A 21,547-nucleotide genomic window follows, 5' to 3' on the forward strand; every position below is an offset into this window, starting at 1 on the left:
CATCTTTATAATGAGTGCACAGTTTTGTACTTGTTGGTATCGCTCCTCTGCATTACAAAAACTCCAGATTTAGTTTTTCCGGTTTTAGTTTATACAAAGGCTTAGTTTAGAAGTAATATGCAATAGAATAGTGACACCTACAGGCCGTAGTGTAACAGCCTGCTCTGCTGCATCACCGTCAGTTCCATAGCTCGTATTGGATTTACACTTTACAATGGTGTTACATGGTCTGTGTTACATCTACAATACATAGAATGCGGTTTTGTTTTTTCTCATTCTGCACACATCTGTTTCTCACACACATGGGGATTGCCTCGAGGACTTTCATAACTGTTTCCATTTCAAACACTCATCCTTATTAAGGTGGAATATTGGAGCAAATCAAATATAAGATAATTTACAGGGACTCTATCAAAAGGTTTTTTCTGCCTCATCTGCGAGCAGCATAATGTACGGCCAGAGACTGATTCCAGTGATGTCACTTACTTGGCTGCTTGATATCACTCTGATACTATCCCTGCTTTATCTATTGCAGATCTGACTGTTGAGCTCTGTGTAACCCCGCCCCCACCACTGATTGGCCGCTTTCTGCCCATGTGCAGAGTACACCGAAAGCAGCCAATCAGTGGTGGGGTTACAGAGAGCTCATGAATATACTTGACTACCTGGCAGCATGTTTACTAGTCCTGCAGTGATAATCTCCTGTTAATAAAACAGTGATTTTATCACAACTGCACTAAGTGGCCAATTGCTGGAATCAGGTCTCCATCTTTACATTATGCTGCTATAAGATTATATGGAAATGCCTGGTGACATTGAACACTCAGTACTCGGCCATGATACAGTTTCTAGGTTAGGGGTAATTGCACCATTTGGGCTTCTGTCTTTGTCTAGAAGAATATTAAGATATCTGTGCCATGTCACCTGTAAGGATATCTATGATGAACTCTGTTTTCTGTCTTTTAGAGCGATGTGATGATTGGGGAGAAGACACTAGAAAGCTGACCCAGGCTTATGACGGAGAACCTGTGCGCATCAGATGCCCTCTGTTTGAGGACTACCTAAAGCATAATTATAGTACAGCACACTCGGCGGGTCTCACCTTAATGTGGTACTGGACTGGCAAAGGGAAAGACCTAGAGGAGCCAATAAATATCCGGCTTCCCGATAACCGAATCAGCAAAGATAAGGACATACTATGGTTTCGGCCAGTTCTTCTCAATGATACAGGAAATTATACCTGTATGTTAAGGTAAGTTAGTTATTCTTTCTATATTTTTGAAGAATGTATTGTTTGTTTGTTTTTTTCTTTTCTAAACTTGGAGTGGAGATTAGGTTTTCAGTAGAGGATGCTCTATACAAGGTGTCTCGCGGCTGGCTTGGTGCACTACGATCAGGTCTAGCCGATGGCTATGAAGAGGAAGTGTACAGATGGTGACTTTTGTAAGTAGCCCTGCAAAGAAGAGCAGATCTATGTGCTCATATACTGGGTGCTGGGGTAATAGATAATAGTTTAGGCTGGAGGAAGGATGATACTGCCAGTTAGAGGGTTTCTTAAAACTGGATTTGCTGTCATTCGTGCATCAAGCACTCCCTAAACACTGAGCGGAGGCAAGGTGGGAACCCGTAGGTGCTGCCTATAAGGGAGCCGGTCCCGGGTCAGAAACCGGTAAATCCCCGCAGCGCACAGTGCATGCACTGATGGAAGTCATAAGTCTACAGTCACACAGAGTGACTGCAGAGTTATCGACTTGGACCGGACAACCCTTTTTAAGGTAAGAAAGGACCCCTGCTCTACAGCATTGTACCTATTAAGATAATTAAATGATGTATATACCGTTGTACTGCTGAGGCATTAGTGGCATAGCCTATCAGAAGGTTTTTGGCTGCATACAATTGTCGCTCCATAACTTACTAGAGACTGTGTTAGCTTGGTCCATTCATTCCAATCAGAGCACCTGCTATGGTGCTCACATATCCTGCGGTCTCTACAGAAAATTCAGGAAGAATGTATGTGTCTCCAATATGACAGCTGCCAGAGTGGTTTTCAGAAGAAAAACAATAATAAGCTAAAACATTGAAAAATAGTATTAAATGCATGAGCCTTGAATCTATCAAAATTCAGCAGATTAAAGGGGAATCTTTCAGCAGGTTTTTGCTGCCTCACCTGAGAAGAGAATGAGGTAGTTATTAAAATACTGTATTCAAGGATATGGCATATGTCAGGCTGTGTGTAAACTTGTTGTTTAGTTACACTGAAGGTTTTATCACCTGGTGATTAACATTGCTGTGGTTATCTGGCATTTGGGCGCTCTCGGCCACAACCCCCTACCACCCCCCCTCCCGTGATAAGCAGCTCACTGTTCATAAACTCTGTATATATAAATAAAGCTTGGTGTGGGAGAGGTTAGCTTTCTCAGCTCTGCTTCATTCCTAAATCTAAAATCTCTGATTACATGAGAACAGCTGCACCCAGCACACTAAGTGATACCTCATTGGAATCAGGGTTTCTTTCCCTACACTATGCTGCTCTCAGCTGAGGTAGCAAAAACTTGCTGACAGATTCCTGTCCCCTCTGCCCTCATTTATGTGACCGTTTTGTGGTCATCAAGGGTTCAGATCTATGTCCATGGTGATTTACTTAAACCTTGCCAGCTTAACCCCTTAATCCCATTGGACATACTATCCCGTCAAGGTGACCTGGGACTTAATTCCCAGTGACGGGATAGTATGTCCAGTGCGATCAGCCGCGCTCACGGGGGGAGCGCGGCCGATCGCGGCCGGGTGTTAGCTGACTATCGCAGCTGACATCCGGCACTATGTGCCAGGAGCGGTCACGGACCGCCCCCGACACATTAACCCCCGACACACTGCGATCAAACATGATCGCAGTGTTCCAGGGGTATAGGGAAGCTTCCCTGAGACCCTCGGAGCAATGTGATGTGATCGCGTTGCTCCGATGGTCTCTTACCTCCTCCTCCCTGCAGGCCCGGATCCAAAATGGCCGCGGGGCTGCATCCGGGTCCTGCAGGGAGGTGGCTTACCAGCGCCTGCTCAGAGCAGCTGCTGGGAAGCCTCCCTTCTGTGTCTGTGTGATTGCTGATCTGACACAGTGCATAGCAAAGTGTCAGATCAGCGATCTGTCAATATAATGTGATGCCTACCCCCGGGGGCAAAGTAAAAAAAAGTTTTTGTATATGTGAAAAAAAGAAGAAAAAAAAAATCCTAAATAAATAATAAAAAAAAAATATTGTTCCAATAAATACATTCCTTTATCTAAATAATAAAAAAAATATAAAAGTACACATATTTAGTATCGCCGTGTCTGTAACGACCCAACCTATAAAACTGTCCCACTAGTTAACCCATTCAGTGAGCACTGTAAAAAAAAATAAAAAAACGAGGCAAAAAACAACCCTTTATTATCATACCGCCGAACAAAAAGTGGAATAGCACGCGATCAAAAAGACCGATATAAATAACCATAGTACCGCTGAAAACGTCATCTTATCCCGCAAAAAACGAGCCACCATACAGCGTCATCAGTGAAAAAATAAAAAAGTTATAGTCCTCAGAATAAAGCGATGCAAAAATAATTATTTTTTCTATAAAATAGTTTTTATCGTATAAAAGCTCCAAAACATAAAAAATGATATAAATGAGGTATCGCTGTAATCGTACTGACCCGAAAAATAAAACTGCTTTATCCATTTTACCAAACGCGGAACGGTATAAATGGCCCCCCCAAAAGAAATTCATGAATAGCTGGTTTTTGGTCATACTGCCTCACAAAAATCAGGATAAAAAGCGATCAAAAAATGTAACGTGCCCGAAAATGTTACCAATAAAAACATCAACTCGTCCCGCAAAAAACAAGACCTCACATGACTCTGTGGACCAAAATATGGAAAAATTATAGCTCTCAAAATGTGGTAACGCAAAAAAAAAATTTTGCAATAAAAAGCGTCTTTTAGTGTGTGACAGCTGCCAATCATAAAAATCCGCTAAAAAAACCACTATAAAAGTAAATCAAACCCCCCTTCATCACCCCCTTAGTTAGGGAAAAAAAATAAAAAAATAAAAATGTATTTATTTCCATTTTCCCATTAGGGTTAGGGTTAGGGTTAGGGCTAGGGTTAGGGTTAGGGCTAGGGTTAGGGTTGGGGCTAGGGTTAGGATTACATTTACGGTTGGGATTAGGGTTAGGGGTGTGTCAGGGTTAGGGGTGTGGTTAGGGTAATGGTTGGGATTAGGGTTAGGGGTGTGTTGGAGTTAGGGGTGTGGTTAGAGTTGGAGTTAGGGGTGTGGTTGGGATTAGGGGTGTGTTTGGGATAGGGTTTCAGTTAGAATTGGGGGTTTCCATTGTTTAGGCACATCAGGGGCTCTCCAAACGCAACATGGCGTCCGATCTTAATTCCAGCCAATTCTGCTTTGAAAAAGTAAAACAGTGCTCCTTCCCTTCCGAGTTCTCCCGTGCGCCCAAACAGGGGTTTACCCCAACATATGGGGTATCAGCGTACTCAGGACAAATTGGACAACAACTTCTGGGGTCCAATTTCTCTTGTTACCCTTGGGAAAATAAAAATTGGGGGGGCTAAAAAAAACATTTTTGTGGGACAAAAATGATTTTTTATTTTCACGGCTCTGCGTTATAAACTGTTGTGAAATACTTGGGGGTTCAAAGTTCTCAACACATCTAGATAAGTTCCTTGGGGGGTCTAGGTTCCAATATGGGGTCACTTGTGGGGGGTTTCTACTGTTTAGGTACATCAGGGCCTCTGCAAATGCAATGTGATGCCTGCAGACCAATCCATCTAAGTCTGCATTCCAAATGGTGCTCCTTCCCTTCCGAGCTCTGCCATGCGCCCAAACGGTGGTTCCCCCCCACATATGAGGTATCAGCGTACTCAGGACAAATTGGACAACAACTTTTGGGGTCCAATTTCTCTTGTTACCCTTGGGAAAATACAAAACTGGGGGCTAAAAAATAATTTTTGTGGAATAAAAAAAGAATTTTTATTTTCACGGCTCTGCGTCATAAACTGTAGTGAAACACTTGGGGGTTCAAAGCTCTCACAACACATCTAGATAAGTTGCTTAGGGGTTCTACTTTCCAAAATGGTGTCACTTGTGGGGGGTTTCAATGTTTAGGCACATCAGGGGCTCCGCAACACAACATGGCGTTCCATCTCAATTCCAGCCAATTTTGCATTGAAAAGTCAAATGGCGCTCCTTCCCTTCCGAGCTCTGCCATGCACCCAAACAGTGGTTTACCCCTATGGGGTATCAGCGTACTCAGGACAAATTGCGCAATACCGTTTGGGGTACAATTTCTTCTGGTAAGCTTGGGAAAATAATAAATTGGGGGCAAAAATTCATTTTTGTGAAAAAATATTATTTTTTATTTTTACGGCTCTACATTATAAGCTTCTGTGAAGTACTTGGTGGGTCAAAGTGCTCACCACACATCTAGATAAGTTCCTTAGGGGGTCTACTTTCCAAAATGGTGTCACTTGTGGGGGCTTTCAATGTTTAGGCACATTACTGGCTCTCCAAAAGCAACATGGCGTCCCATTTCAATTCCAGCTAATTTTGCATTGAAAAGTCAAATGGCGCTCCAACCCTTCTGAGCTCTGCCATGCGCCCAAACAGTGGTTTACCCCCACATATGGGGTATCGGGGTACTCAGGACAAATTGTACAACAACTTTTGGGGTCCATTTTCTCCTGTTACCCTTTGTAAAATAAAGCAAATTGGAGCTGAAGTAAATTTTTTGTAAAAAAAAATTAAATGTTCATTTTTTTTTAAACATTCCAAAAATTCCTGTGAAGCACCAGAAGGGTTAATAAACTTCTTGAATGTGGTTTTGAGCACCTTGAGGGGTGCAGTTTTTAGAATGGTGTCACAGTTGGTTATTTTCTTTTATATAGACCCCTCAAAATGACATCAAATGTGATGTGGTCCCTAAAAAAAATGGTGTTGTAAAAATGAGAAATTGCTGGTCAAATTTTAACCCTTATAACTCCCTAACAAAAAAAAATGTTGTTTCCAAAATTGTGCTGATGTAAAGTAGACATGTGGGAAATTTTACTTATTAAGTATTTTGTGTGACATATCTCTGTGATTTAAGGGCATAAAAATTCAAATTTGGAAAATTGCGAAATTTTCTAAATTTTCGCCAAATTTCCGTTTTTGTCACAAATAAACGCAGGTAATATCAAATAAATTTTACCACTATCATGAAGTACAATGTGTCTCGAGAAAACAATGTCAGAATCACCGGGATTCGTTGAAGCGTTCTAGAGTTATAACTCCATAAAGGGACAGTGGTCAGAATTGTAAAAATTGGCCCTGTCATTACCGTGCAAACCACCCTCGGGGCTTAAGGGGTTAAATACTATGTACAATCGTTTGCTCGACCTTGAGACTTTCCAGCCTGTCTGTGCATCCCCTCACAAACATGGACCCATCATGCCATGCTGGTATAGAATGCGTAGGTCATTTTTATGAAAAATTCTGAGCCATGCTGCTCTCATCTCAATCAAGCAGTGCAGTGAAGCAGTCCAATACCTAATACAAAAGATGGTAATGGCATAAAATAGTAAAGGATCTATTTGTCACCTGGTGAATACCTCGCCGTTCCCCCATCTAAATACTGATATTCCCTTTCTTGTCTTTTTTTTGAAGTTTCCATCCATTTTTAGTTATATCATAGATTATTGATGCATGTTTGTGGTGGGATACAGTTTTGCTGACATGTTTGGTTAAGGACTGGTAGGTTGTTGTTATGGGGTCCCTCCAACTTCTCAGTGTTTACACTTAGTTCTCCTCCCATTCCTGCATATTATTTTTTTTGTATATTCACAAAAAAATGTAACAGGAACAAGAGATTAGTTTTCTTATTTGGCATAAGAGCATTAGGTTTGACTCATTCATGGTATCAGGTCATACTTTCCTTTTAGGTTTGTGCTTTTCTTCCAAAGAAGCAGAAACTGCTCAGCTTCCACTTTGTTATTGTGTGATAAGAGCCCATAGAAACTGTCTTTTTATCGAGCGGCAGCATTTATTCGCACTTGTAGTGATGCTCATTAGAAAAAAACGTTTTCCTGGTTAGCCAAGTGCCATACTTCAATCATAAATAAACATCCATCAACCACAGAAAATAATAAAACTGTACATCTCTGTCAGGTCACTGAATTCTTCATCGAAGCTGTTCAACACGAACAGTCAAGTACTTTGACTGCAGTGGGATTCCTGAGAGTTAATTGTCACTGAGCCGACAGTTGGTAATACAGACACCAATCATGTGGTTATGTGCAGCACACAGATAGACACCAAGCGTGACCGAGGGACTGGCTGCGGTACATTTTATGTTGAAACAAGTCAGATTAGTGCCATTAAAGTTGTGTTAAGTTCTTCACTTTATTGACCTCTGGAGTGAGCACAACGGCTTTCTTGGAAATATGTTTTTAGCATCATTCTTGTCTGTACTTTATTTTTTTTTACCCTGAATGTTGACGGCCTATTTTCTCAGTTCCGACTCCAGTAGGGAACCATACCTCACACACTCGCACACCTTCCTATAACCAGTTTGCTGTTCTCAATCCCTTGAGTGACCTATAATGTTGGTTTTGACATAGTTTCAAGATTACAAACTTTCAGCAAATTCAATAAAGGGAATTGTTATTGCTCTTTGATAAGCTTGTTCAGCTTTTATTGATTTGATATTCCGTTTTTAATCTTCAAGGTACCTTTGAGAAAAGAATTGCATTTATACCGTTGCCGATAAACTTTATTAATCGGTGTTCTATTGTTCCAGCTTAAAGCGAAAAGAGCTGTATACCGGTCTGGAATAATCTTAAACCTAATATGGCATTTTGTTTTTGTTTTGTTTTTTTTTGGCTCCAAGGAATACCACATTTTGCCTCAAAATTGCTTTTCCATTAGAAGTGCTGAAAAAAGACCCAGATTCTTGTGTTAGCATTGACAAAGCAGCAGAAGCAGTCACTTTTCCTTTGGAAGAAAACAGATCATTGACATGTCCAGACACCGAGGGCTATTACCAATCAGATGTCACTCCCATTGTGAACTGGTACATGGTAAGTACACTACTATTCTACCGTATACATTGTTGCTCATAGCGGTCCTGCTCATTTACTCAGCAGGTTTATTATTCAGACAGTGTGCTCTATTACTACGCAGCACGTTATGTTTCCAAATGATATGTTTTGGGACTTTGTAATAAGTCTTTTTGTAATATGTATTTCAATTTGGTGAGTAAGAGTTCTCACTGTAGAGAACACATTAAAAGCCCCTGCTGTGCTCCAAGTCCTGCGATAAAACCACTGTTATATCTGGAGCCGATATGATATGTATGATACAGTATGCACTCCCAATATTAATCACTAAGCGCAATATGGATAGCACCCATCACATTTCGTTACAGGGAACCTAACAGCTGATACATGCTGTCCGAACCACCGGCTGCATGTATCAGGCACTGGCGCCATGATTTCAGCCAGGTATGTTTGACTGTGAAACGCCACAGTATTTCTGAGAAAAAAAACAAACAAAAAATGTTAATGTCCGCCAGGGACTGAGCTGCACGGGAGACTAGTCGGACAGGCAGATCCCTGTCGGCTTCTTCCCGCACACTGCTCTACATGACAGGTCTCTATCTTCATGTGTGTATAGGGAGAGACCTGTCACTGCAGGGGAGCAGGCGGGGAGAAGTCGGCAGGGAACCACCTATACAATTCGTCTTCCTTGCATCCCCCTCCTAGTTGCTATTCACAGTCAAACACCTAGCTGAAATCGTAGAGCCAGTGCCCTTTATATGCTGCCCATGGATCCAGAAACCCTATCTACCCACAGTTACAGCATGATGACACAAGACCTATTGCAACAACCCCACTGAACTCTAATAGGAAATAAGACTCAGGACAACTGCTGTGGTGTCAAAAATTGGCCGAGGTGCCTTTATTAAGAGATTACCTGAAAATATCAGTATGAGTTTAATTTCATAAATCCATAAATGGGATAAATAATCAATTTAATAAAATACCAGAAGCAATCCGCCCAGAATACTGGGCGATTTTTCCTGTAACCAATAACAAACCATAAGCTCGTCCACCTTAGATAGGTGACTTATTCTCACTAATAAAGGACCTCGTATAAAATAATAAAATCCATAAAATTCAGGGAGGGCGGGTGGGAACTCAAAGAATTCTTCAGTTGGTCTGCAGAGCTGACAGGCAGGAATGTCGGTCTATTTATAGCTTACATTTTGGCGCCTTTTCTCTGGCCCAATCATAACAGACCTGCTCTGAGGAGAGAAAAGGACCAATCAAACAACACAAACTCTGCTGAGCCCCCAGTAAGATTAACCCCTGAGAAACCAAATTAAAATTAATACAATGCCAGGTCTGTGACATCATGCAACCACAAGCTTATGCAGCTGTGTGGTTTTCCATTATTCTACAGATAAATAGCACTTTAATTGACAGCATGGGCTACACACACAAGCTACAGCGCAGGCTGTCCATCAAAGTGCTGTAGTATAATTATAGTCATGCTCACAGTATAGGGAGATATGACGTAGTTGCCCCCTTGCATCGCATCAGTGACTCGAGAGAGAACAGTCACACAAAAATTAAAACTTAGTTTCAGGCTGCCGTATACCCGTGGTACTAACTCTATATCTCAGGAAGTAAGGTAAGGCTCCTTTAGGCTCACTGAGGTTTGAGGGCATTCGATTATGCGTAGCTCTCCTTAGATCCCCTCACAGCATTGCAAGATCTTTATTATTTTCTTCTCAGCCTTTCTGATGTAGCTCTATTCGTGTGCATGGGATCATTGTCCTGTTGTACTACCCAGTTTCGGCCATGCTTTAGCTTTTAGATCTTTTAGAAAGATGTTTCTATGGTTACTGACGTACAATTGATAGCAATTTATACGTTTTTAAACTTTTATTGACAAATTCATCAAATTTATGCAAAGAGTCAGTATTTACTGAGGTGACGTTTATATTTCAAGACTTCTGCAATGCACCCTGGGATGCTGTCTATCAGTTTCTGGGCCAAATTCCTGACTGTTGTATTCTTGTCTTATTGGTGCTTGGCATTAATCTCAATTTCTATTTTAGTTTATCCATCCACGTTTTGAAGATTAACTCAGGTTCTCAATGGGATTTAGATTTGGTGGGTTTCCTGGTCAAGGACCCAAAATTTTAATATTTTGTTTACTGAGCCACTTATCACATTTCATTGTAAAATGGTTCTCCATCATGCTGGAAAAATCATTGTCCACCATCAAATGGCTTCTGCATCATTAAAAGAAGTTGTGGATGGAAGATGTTTAAATACAGTTCTTTATTCATGGCAGTATTCTAGCAAAATTGTATGTCAGCCGACATCTTGGATAACAGCAACCCCACACTTGAATGATCTCAGGATATGTTACTGTTGGCATGACACAGGACTTATGGTAGCCCTCACCTTTTCTTCTCCAGGCAGTCATTCTTCCAGATATTCCAAACTGACTGAAGGGGGTTTCCTCAGAGAAAGTTGCTTTTCTTTAGTCCAATCCCTGTACTACCTGCAAAACGTTAGTCTGTCCTGATGGTTTTTTGTGAAGAGAAGTGGTTTCTTGACACCAGGCCAGCCTCCAAAATCTTTTGCCTCACTGTGCATGCAGAAGCATCAACACTTACCTCTTGTCATTCCTGCAGAAACTCTGTACTAGCGTTGAACCGATCCAATAGCTGAATCCTCTTTAGGAGATGGTCCTGGCACTTGCTGGACTTTTTCGGATGCTCTGAAGTCTTATCTCGATTTAATCTTTCTCTTTAAAGTTCCTGATGATCTGACAAATGGTTGACTAAGGGTAATTTCTCACAAAACGATTTACCAACGATCACGACCAGCGATGCGACCTGGCCGTGATCGTTGGTAAGTCGTTGTGTGGTCGCTGGGGAGCTGTCACACAGACAGCTCTCCAGCGACCAACGATGCCGAGGTCCCCGGGTAACCAGGGTAAACATTGGGTTACTAAGCGCAGGGCCGCGCTTAGTAACCCGATGTTTACCCTGGTTACCGTCTTAAATGTAAAAAAAAACTAACAGTACATACTCACATTCCGGTGTCCGTCAGGTCCCTTGCCGTCTACTTCCCGCACTGACTGACTCCCGGCCGTAAAGTGAAAGCAGATCACAGCGGTGACGTCACCGCTGTGCTCTGCTTTCACTGTACGGCCGGGAGTCAGTCAGTGCGGGAAGTGGACGGCTAGGGACCTGACGGACACCGGAATGTGAGTATGTACTGTTTGGTTTTTTTTACATTTACGACGGTAACCAGGGTAAACATCGGGTTACTAAGCGCGGCCCTGCGCTTAGTAACCCGATGTTTACCCTGGTTACAAGCGAACGCATCGTTGGATCGGTGTCACACACACCGATCCAACGATGACAGCGGGAGATCCAGCGACGAAAGAAAGTTCCAAACGATCTGCTACGACGTACGATTCTCAGCAGGGTCCCTGATCGCTGCTGCGTGTCAGACACAGCGATATCGTATGGATATCACTGGAACGTCACGGATCGTACCGTCGTACCGACAAAAGTGCCACTGTGAGACGGTACCCTTAGAGGTGATCTTACAAGCAACAATTTCCTTGACTGTAAAGCCCTTTTGACACGAAGCAATGATGACTGTATCAGTCTCATTGGTTACATTAGTAAAAATTTGTGTCCGCCTCAAAACTTTCTTTCATGATGGTAAAAATACTTTCTTATATAGAGAAGTTTCCCGATTGACTCAATCACTGTAAAGCGCCTGGGTCCTGTGACTTCAAAAATAGGCTAAATCATCTTCTTCGAACACAGTGCTTGAAAGTTGGTATAAGATGTTTGCGCTGATGTGCTACATTTATTTTTCTTATCATTATGGTCAAACATCTGCACTTTGGTCTCGTGTTTCCAATAGATAGTTGTTCCAAAAGTCTTTTGGTTTGTTCAGATGCCAAACATCTTGAATGTTTTCTACCTGTGAATAATCTTTTTCATTGTTGAATAATGAATTCTAAATTGTAAGGAATTGGCCTTATAAATCTTTCCATATTGAAGGGCAAATAGCAGCTAGAAGAGTTTTTCCCAATTATTAAAACATAACCTTTACTAGTTAGATTTAAAATGGACAAACCAAACACATACAATACCAAAACAAGTGCTCATGACGAAAACTGTGCTCTAATAAAAAACTGGTTTGATCTCATCAATTATGGACGAAAGGGTCCCCACACTGGTTATGCAGGGTCCAGGGAGGTTCCACGGTAGCAGGGTGGGGTAGAGGATATGGGGACCTTTTCCCTAAACCCCTGTCGTGCCCCAGGAATAACTCCTGTCCTCACAAGGACAGGCCCCAAGTGAGCCCTACTACGGACACCCCCAACAGGAATAGAAAATACAGACGCCTCCCTACGCGTTTCCTCTCCAATCCCGGAGATTCATCAGGGGAATTTTCACCGGCCAAAAGGCCTACTTCTCCACTGTCCGTAGTAGGGCTCACTTGGAGCCTGTCCTTGTGAGGACAGGAGTTATTGCTGGGGCATGAAAGGGGTTTAGGGAAAAGGTCCCCATATCCTCTACCCCACCCTGCTACCGTGGAACCTCCCTGGACCCTGCATAACCAGTGTGGGGACCTTTTCGTCCATAATTGGTGAGATCAAACCAGTTTTTTATTAGAGCACAGTTTTTGTCATGAGCACTTGTTTTGGTATTGTATGTGTTTGGTTTGTCCATTTTAAATCTAACTAGTAAAGGTTATGTTTTAATAATTGGGAAAAACTTTTCTAGCTGCTATTTACTGTTTACCCTGAGAGTTGTGCAATGGTTTGGTTATTCTAAGCTGAGGCTGATTATCCATATTGAAGGGCAGCAACAATTGCTTTTCTAAGATCATTTCTTATGTCATCCTTCCTTGGCATTGTGTTAGCATACGATTGAATGCTTCTGACCATCAAACTGCCAAAACGTCTCCTATTGTAGAGATAGTCATACTTGCTGATGAACAATTAGCCTAGGGCATTTGATTATAATCACCTGGCTTCTACTTACCCTTTTAATTCCTATGAAAGCAGTAAGGGTCTTCTGAATTTTACACACTGCTTCCATTTTTTGGCTTAATTTTTGTAAAGTAAATAGTGACATGATGCAATTTATTTGTTATTGACCAGAAGTTGTTTTTGCCTAATTTTAAGACCTTCTAAGGCTCAGATGTTTTTATTTACTATGTCCTGATAAAACAATAAAATTCAAAGAGTTATATTTTCACAAGTGTTTTTGGTCAGTATAGCATATGTATATGCAATTTTGGCTTAAAAGTACCTGCAAAACATAGACCGAAAAATAAATCTGACATGTAAATGAGGCTTTAACCCCTTTACCTTCCCCCCACAAGGCTGTGTGCACCTTCATGACCAAGCCAATTTTTTAAATTTGATTAGTCACTTTATGTGGTAATAATTCTGGAACACTTCAATGGACCCCAGTGATTCTGCGATTTTTTTTTTTTTTTTCCGTGACATATTGTACTTTATGATAGTGGTAAAATTTCTTTGATATGACTTGAGTTTATTTGTTGAAAAAAAAGGAAATTTGGCAAAAATTTAGAAAGTGTAGCAATTTTCAAACTTTTACTTTTTATGCCCTTAAACCAGAGTTATTTAACACAAAATAGTTAATAAATAACATTTCCCACATGTCTGATTACATCAGCACAGTTTTTCTAAAACAATTTTTTTTTAGTTAGGAAGTTATAAGAGTTAAAACTTTACCAGCGATTTTCTTATTTTTTCAACAAAATTTACAAAACCGTTTTCTTGGGACCATATTACATTTGAAGTGACTGTCTATAATACAGAAAATACCCCAAAGTGACACCATTTTAAAAACTGCACCCCTCAAGGTGCTCAAAACCACATTCTAGAAGTTTTTTTAATCTTTCAGGTGCTTCGCATGATATTTTTAGAATGTGGAAGGAAAAAATGAACATTTACCATATTTTTCTGACCATAAGATGCACTTTTGTCCTCCAAATTTGAGAGGAAAGTGTGGGTGCGTCTTATGGTAGGGATGTAGCATGTGGGGAGGGGGGCAGCAGCGAGTGGGATCGCACTGTTATCCCACCTCAGGAAGCAGAAAAATGTCCCCGCTGCCCGGAATCAGCACTGGGGAAACCATGTGGTCCCGATGATTAAGTGCAGTGTATATTCATTAGCTATTCCCCGCCCACCTATCAGCTGAGTGGTGAGCCCGGAGCAGCAAATGAATACTCCACTTAAGCAGGGACACACATGGTTTCCCCAGCGCTGGATTCCTGCAGCAGCTGGGGAGATCTGTGTGTCCGGGGGAGGAGGAGGCAGCAGCAGCAGGGGCCAGAGGAGAGGAGATCGCTGCATACCTGCCTGGGCTGGACGCTAAGAGCTGTGCACAAAGACCTGTGTGATGTCAGAAGTGGGCGGGCTGGAGCATCACATGGCAGCACAGAGCCCTCCCTCTTCTTGACATCATCACAGGTCCTTCTGACTCCCCACTAGAATCTGCAGGCTTCCTCTTATAACCTTTGCTGTGGAAAGGCAACAAGAGGGAGGGATCTGTGTGCAGTCATGGGATGCTTTTACCTCACCACAGTGGCTGGCTGGCTGCCACAATTAAGAGGTTAGTCTTTACAAAACACAATAAAGCACTCTGCCACTCCTTTGGTGAACTATAACTCCCAGCATGTCATAGGATCTGCAGGACATGCTGGGAGTTATAGTTCTCCCATGGGATTTTAAAGCAGCACTCCAGTATTATTTTGCAGTGCTGGAGTGGTGCTTTCAATATCAGCCCTGTGCCCCCGTTCTTATACTCACCCTCCAGCATCTTCATATAGTACTTCACAGACACCACACTGGTCCCGCAGCTTCCAACATAATAACATACTATTATATATAATAACACCACATATAATAGTATGTTATTTATGTTATTAAATATTTTACCACATTTTTTTGCTTCAAATATTTTTTTCCCTATTTTCCACCTCTAAAACCTGGGTGCACCTTATAGTCCGGTGCGTCTTATAGTCCGGAAAATACGGTAAGTGATCAAAAACTGTTACATGACCAAAAAACGGTGCAAATAAAAACATCAACACATTCCGCAAAAAACAAGCCATCACATGACTGTCATATGAAATTAGGTCTAAATCGACATTTTTGTGGAAAAAAAGTTACCGTACTTTTCCAATTTTTTGGAGACAGAAAGAACAAATGCCATCAATTCAGGATTTTTTTTTGTTTTTTTGTATGCTTTGTTCTTCAGGTCAGTATGATAACAGCAAAACCACATTTACATAGTTATTTTTAATGTTTTGGCACTTATACACAGTAAAAGCTATTGTATGGAAAAAATAATTATTTTAGCATCGCTTTATTCTGAGAGCTATAACTTTTTTATTTTTTCACTGATGGAGTGGGATGGCATGCCAATATATATATATATATATATATATACATATATATATATATATATATATATATATATATATATATATATATATATATATATATATATATAGATATATATATATATATATGTGCAGCGCCCCAGAGTCCCGGTCATTGCAGTAATGTTGTTCTTCCACCAGGGGGAGAAATATTACGTCTGATGGCAATAAAGGAGATCTTCTGACCAGGTATCACAACGACACACAACACACTTCACACTCCAGGCCACCAGGGGGAGCAAAGGTTCTATCTACTAGGCGACTCCTCACATATAGGTAAAACTGGTGGGTTGATTAGGAAGTTAGACAGTCAGAGCCCGACGGAGTTTGGCATAAGCTGGCTGGAGTGAGCTCCAACCAAATCCAGACTGCGGTCTGTGGAGAACGAGGGTCCACAGAGCTGCGCCTGCACCACGTGCGGCAGCATCCAAAGAAGGAGACATTGAAAGGAAGTGTGTTGTAGTGAGTGAGAAACGAAGTCATAGCAAAAGGTGAGGAAAAGCAGAAGGAGTTCTGTCCTGTGAGAGGCTGCCTCCTTCTGAAGCGCAGAAATACCGGCGGCCAGAATACCGAGGGAGTAAGGATCTCTATGTTTTACTTCAGAGACTGGCAGGACAGTCAATTCCAAGTTGGCTGCCCGACCTTTATACACAGGAGACACGGTGGCAACTTGTGGGGGCCGGGGCGTCTCTAGGGTCCCTATAAAAAGCCTCAGGCCATCAGTCATACGTGTTTTGTTCTATCCGACCATGGGGAACAGTGAGAGGAGTAATAACAGTGAGGACCTCATTAGAGCTTATGCAAGTGGGAACCTACTGTGTTACTGTGCGCAAAGGAAGGCTATTGAATTCCACCTGAATAAGGGGACTCTGGATTTGCCTTCAGACCGACCAGACTCTGCCTACCCTGTGATCCGCTGCCCTGGACTGTGGACACTGAAGCCTTCAGTAAAAGGTAAAGAGACTGCAACCTTGTGTCCTTGTTCTTCATTGCGCCTCACACTGTCCACCATCTACACTTCTGGGAAGCCCTGGGGATACACTTCACCTGTGGGAAGGTATACCATCTTGCTGCCATAACATCACCCCAGTGGACCCCTAAGCAGTGTCGGTCACCCTGACCGCATACCACAGGTGGCGTCACGAACATTTCCCCTTTAAAGACCTTTCCCAAAACCATAAAAACTATTTCCTTTTACTGGACACCCCTCAAAGGGCCACGGACCGGGTCAGGCCACCGTGACATCCCCCGAACCGAAGGACCCGGTGCCGAGCACCCCATTGCCCTACTATGTGGGGGCGCGCTATATATACATTCACGACCATACATTCCTGATTCCTCCAGGCTTTATTTTTATATGTGTGCTTTTTTCTGCATGGGACCCTGGAACTGAGCTGTGCCAAACTTACCAGGGGATATTTCCAGCTCGGCGTTCGGTGGGGTCTCCATGACCTGTCTTGCCTCTACATCAGGGTTACACTCTGTCCCTAGGATGGTGACCCCTATGGCAGGTATCCCTGACTCAGGATCTTCGGATTCTGTGCCCAGAACAACATCCTCAGCCTCTCCTGCCTATACCTCTAGGGGGAACCTATCGGGTTTACACTCTGTCCCTAGGTTGGCGACCCTATGGCAGGTATACCTGACTTAAGATCTTCAAGTTCTATGCCCAGAACAACATTTACCTTGAGAGGGTTGACCCTGGTCTCCCACAGGGACCAGAACAGGGGCAAGTCTCTTCCCAACACAGCCCCATATGAAGGGGTCTTCACTACTCCCACAACTTGTTTAATGCCCCCACATGATGTGGAAACAAACCCTCCACGGTCAGTTACTCCCGGATTTTCTCGTGGATACCCATCATCTCCACATTCCGTCCTTTGGGTTTGTTACCGGCAACAAGGGACCCATGGACCAAAGTCACTATGCTCCCCCAGTCCAGAAGAGCCACTGTTTGGTACCCATTCACGAGTACCTGGCACAGCTGCAGTTCACTGCCGGCAGTTCCTGTAGTGGTGGTACAGGCTGATTGGGCATACATAGACACCTGGCGAGCATTCCCACAGTCCATGGGCTCAGACACCAGGGGGCAGTTGACAGCCACATGTCCAGGTCCTCAGCACTGCCAACACTTAATCGCCTCGGCACGAGGGTGACAGAACTTTTGTCACCCTCACTTCAGGTTACCCCCTCATCACAGGCTCGGTCTCGATTAGCCCCAACAGTGGCTTGTGGACTTTGCCCATGCTCCTGTACAAAGTCCTGAGTGGTTGTATACCGCTCAATACAACTTATCAGCTGGTCCAGTGTATCCAGGTCCCCTTTCCCCACCCAACACTGCAGGGCGGCTGGCAGAGCCCTCACCAGCTGGTCGACCACCCTTTCTACCATCTGGGCCAGGGTCAAAGTCTCAGGTTGGAGCCATTCCTCCACCAACTGTAATAAGTCATACACCTGAGACTTGGCGGGACGAGTTTCTGCAAAGGACCACCTGGTACACCCTCTGATCACCCCTTACCTTAGGGGTCTCCTCTTTACACCGCTGATGCTCCGGTAACTGCCACTCCAACTGCAGTGCCTCTTGCTGCTGCAGCAACTGCAGCGCCTTTTGCCACTGCTGCTGGAACTGCAGCGCGTCTTGCTGATACTCCTGCTGGAACTGCAACGCCTCTTGCTGCATGAGGACCACCTGCTTCTAAAGCTCCTCCATTTTCCCAGCGGGCCTGCTGCTCACCGACATGCAGCACGCTTTAGGGTATGCCTCAGTTCACACTGCCCTGCATTCTTTCCACCTTATGTAGTGCAGCGGTAGCACCCTGTGCAGTGATGAGGCAGTGACCTAGCAAAGTTCAAAGCAAAACGTCTCTTTATTGGTCAACTAAAAAAACACAGCACACAATATTTTCCGGATCGCAGCCGGGAAACAGAACAGTCCACTTCCAGACTGCAGTCGGGAACAAGACAGTCACCTCCAGTTCACAGCTGGGCACATATCTTCTGAATTACAGTCACTAAACACACCAGTCCACCTCAGACCGGTTGCTTTGAGTGACTGCACTGCCATGTTAATGTCTCTTTACTCACAGCAATACACAGTACACAATAGATCCCAGAAGGGAACCATATCCTCCAGTTTAGTCACTAAACACTCCAGTCCACCTCTTGAGACCAATTGCCGTGGGCGACTGCACCGCTGTGTACGCTGTGGATGCCAGGCTTTTCACCTGTCTTCGCCGTTTGGCTCCGCTGGCCTGTGTTGCCTTACACAGCGTGCAGCTCTGCAAAGCCTCCTGCTCTGTGCTCCTGCCAACACCAGACTGACAATGCTTCTGAACCTCACACACCCAAACCCAATGCTGCATGATTTTTTACTTGAATCTGTGGCCTTCAGCCACATGGAAAACCCAGCCCGGAATGAAATGGCCTGGACGACTACCAGCCTGCAGTCTGTTTCAAAACACAAAAGCCCAGAGCAGGTTTTCCCTAAATCTGCCTTGGACAACCAGCATGTCCAAGACCCATACTCACTTTAGTCTGCATTGCAACCACAGCTACGCCTGTGATTGCAATGCACTCTCATGGCCTCAATACGCCTCCGGGCGCATCCTGGGGAGAACATATAGTGATCCTCACATGTAACACCAGTCACTGCCTCACAATATATATGTACATTTTGGGGCACTTCCCTTCTACGGTAATATACAATAAAATGTATATGGCTGTGTCAGTTTATGACACATGCTTTTAACTTGCATAGTAAAAATTATTACCATTGAATACAAAAATGAGTCCACTAAGGAGGAAAGAAGATGGGGAGCTACATAGATATCCAGTACATCAAATAACAACAACAAGTGTGCAAAACACTGCAGCATCGGTCTCAACCATGACTAGACTGTGAAGCGGGCCAGGTGGACATAAACACATAATGAGACAATAATCACAATTTTCAAACTTTTAATTTGTATGCCCTTAAATCAGAGAGATACGGTATGTCACACAAAATAGTTAATAAATAACATTTCCCATATGTCTACTATACATCAGCACAATTTTGAAAAGATGTTTTTTTTTTTGTTAGGAAGTTATAAGGGTTAAAAGTTTGACCAGCGATTTCTCATTTTTACAGCAAAATTTACAAAACTATTTTTTTAGGGACCACATCACATTTGAAGTCACTTTGAAGGGTGTCCATGACAGAAAATACCCAAAAGTGACACCATACTAAAAACTGCATGCCTCAAGGTACTCAAAACCACATTCAAGAAGTTAATTAACCCTTTACGTGCTTCACAAGCCTCACTTCAGTACTGGCTTTAGCTCTTCTAACACTTGTATTGCATTCACTGCAGACAGCATTATATTCTTCTTTAGATATGCCCACCTCTTTCCATTTGCTATACATTTATTTTTTCATTTTTAACAAGCGATTAAGTTCTGTGTTCACCCACCCTGATCTCTTTAAATGCTTCCAGTTCTTCTTTCTTTTCAGGATTGTTACCGATTGTGCTGTGAGAATTTCATTTAGCAAAACCTCCCGTCCTTCTTTCACATTTCTGTCCTTTAGAACAGCCAGCCATTGGTCATTTCCTACCCGCTTTCTAAGTCCTTTAAAATCTGCCTTTCTGAAGTTCAACCTTGAAGTGAGTCCTCACTGGTCTTCCTCCTCTTGTAAACCAAAATTCGAGGATAGCATGATCGCAGCTTCCTAACTTCCGAGCCACCTTTACTTCCTCAACCATTTCCTCCCTGTTTGTAAGCATTAGGTCCAAGATTGAAGATACTCTTGTTCTCTCTTCTACCTTTTGAAAGATGAAGTTGTCAGCAAGAGAAAATAATTTTCTGGACCCAGTACTTTTGCCTGAGAGAGATTCCCAACAAATATGGGGATAGTTAAAATCTCCCATGATCATTATTTTGTACGTTTTTGAGAACAGTGACATCTGATGTAAAAAGAGTTCATCCATATCTTCAGTCTGTCCAGGTTGCCTATAGTAAACATCTACAATAGTGTCCTTTCTGTTCTTCTCTCCTTGAATTCTTACCCAAACAGTTTTTACAGAACTACCAGTCTCTAAAGCTTGGATCTCTGTGGAGATATGCGTTTTACTAACATACAATGCAACACCTCCTCCCTCTTCCTGTGTTAGCAGCTTCAGTTCTCGTTTGTTTCTCATGCTCTGTGCATTTGTATAGACACATTTTAGTTTGTAGTTGGTGTTAGGGGTCGAGTTTCCGCCTCTGTACAGGGGGAATCTCGAGCCATCTCTGCTGCAGTCTCCCATTCTTCTCCTGCCACAGTGGAGCTTGCTGAGTGGAGGCGTCTGTCCCAGCGTCTTGCTCAGTCTCACACTGTGCAAAGGGTCACTGCTGCCTTTCCCGCTTCTGCCATTGTAGCCAATACTGGTCAGCAGCGAGCAGATGTCTTTGGGACTAAGTCCTACTTTTCCCCTTCCGAGCGTGCCCAGGGTAAGATCTCTCATTGGAGATCAAGGGTCACATGCTCAGGTACTGCAGCAACTCCCATTGGTCCTCTAGGAAGTTCCTGAAGTTGCTCAAGTTCTGTGGCAGCCTCCCATTGGTCCTTCTGGGAAGGTCCTGTAGTTGCTGCAGCTATAAAAGTTTCGCATGACCGCACGGCATGCGCTAGTATCAATCTAAATTATGTGCTTTGCGCCAGTGTGGTTATGTGTGTATGTATTCAGGGACCCGGCTGAAATAAGCCCCTAGAATACCAGCACCTCCGGTGAGGAGATTGTGTGTTGTGTATGTATTCAGGGACCCGGCTGAAATAAGCCCCTAGAATACCGGCACCTCCGGTGAGGAGATTGTGTGGTTGCATGACCACTGACTGCTATCAGCTCGGCAGTTAGCTTGTGCTCCCGTGAGTCTAACAGGGCGCAGTGCTTTACTTTCACGGCGACTCTGTGAAGTAACAGAGCTAGCTTATACCGCCAAATAGTGCCACCATTCACTAGCAGCATGTTCCTCCTGCATGGTGG

At 43.2% G+C, this 21,547-nt stretch overlaps 1 protein-coding gene across 3 annotated transcripts in view; it reads left to right on the plus strand.

Moving 5' to 3' along the window:
• IL1RAP (interleukin 1 receptor accessory protein) overlaps positions 1-21,547 on the plus strand; it is a 379,294-nt gene that overhangs the window by 279,967 nt on the left and 77,780 nt on the right. For all 3 annotated transcript variants that reach the window (XM_077290301.1, XM_077290303.1, XM_077290302.1), the window contains exons 3-4: positions 967-1,252; positions 7,910-8,099. In XM_077290301.1, the coding sequence (XP_077146416.1) occupies positions 967-1,252; positions 7,910-8,099 (476 nt within the window). The remainder of the gene's footprint in view (positions 1-966; positions 1,253-7,909; positions 8,100-21,547) is intronic.

This window comes from Ranitomeya variabilis, chromosome 2, assembly GCF_051348905.1.
Source record: "Ranitomeya variabilis isolate aRanVar5 chromosome 2, aRanVar5.hap1, whole genome shotgun sequence".
Taxonomy (NCBI): domain Eukaryota; kingdom Metazoa; phylum Chordata; class Amphibia; order Anura; family Dendrobatidae; genus Ranitomeya; species Ranitomeya variabilis.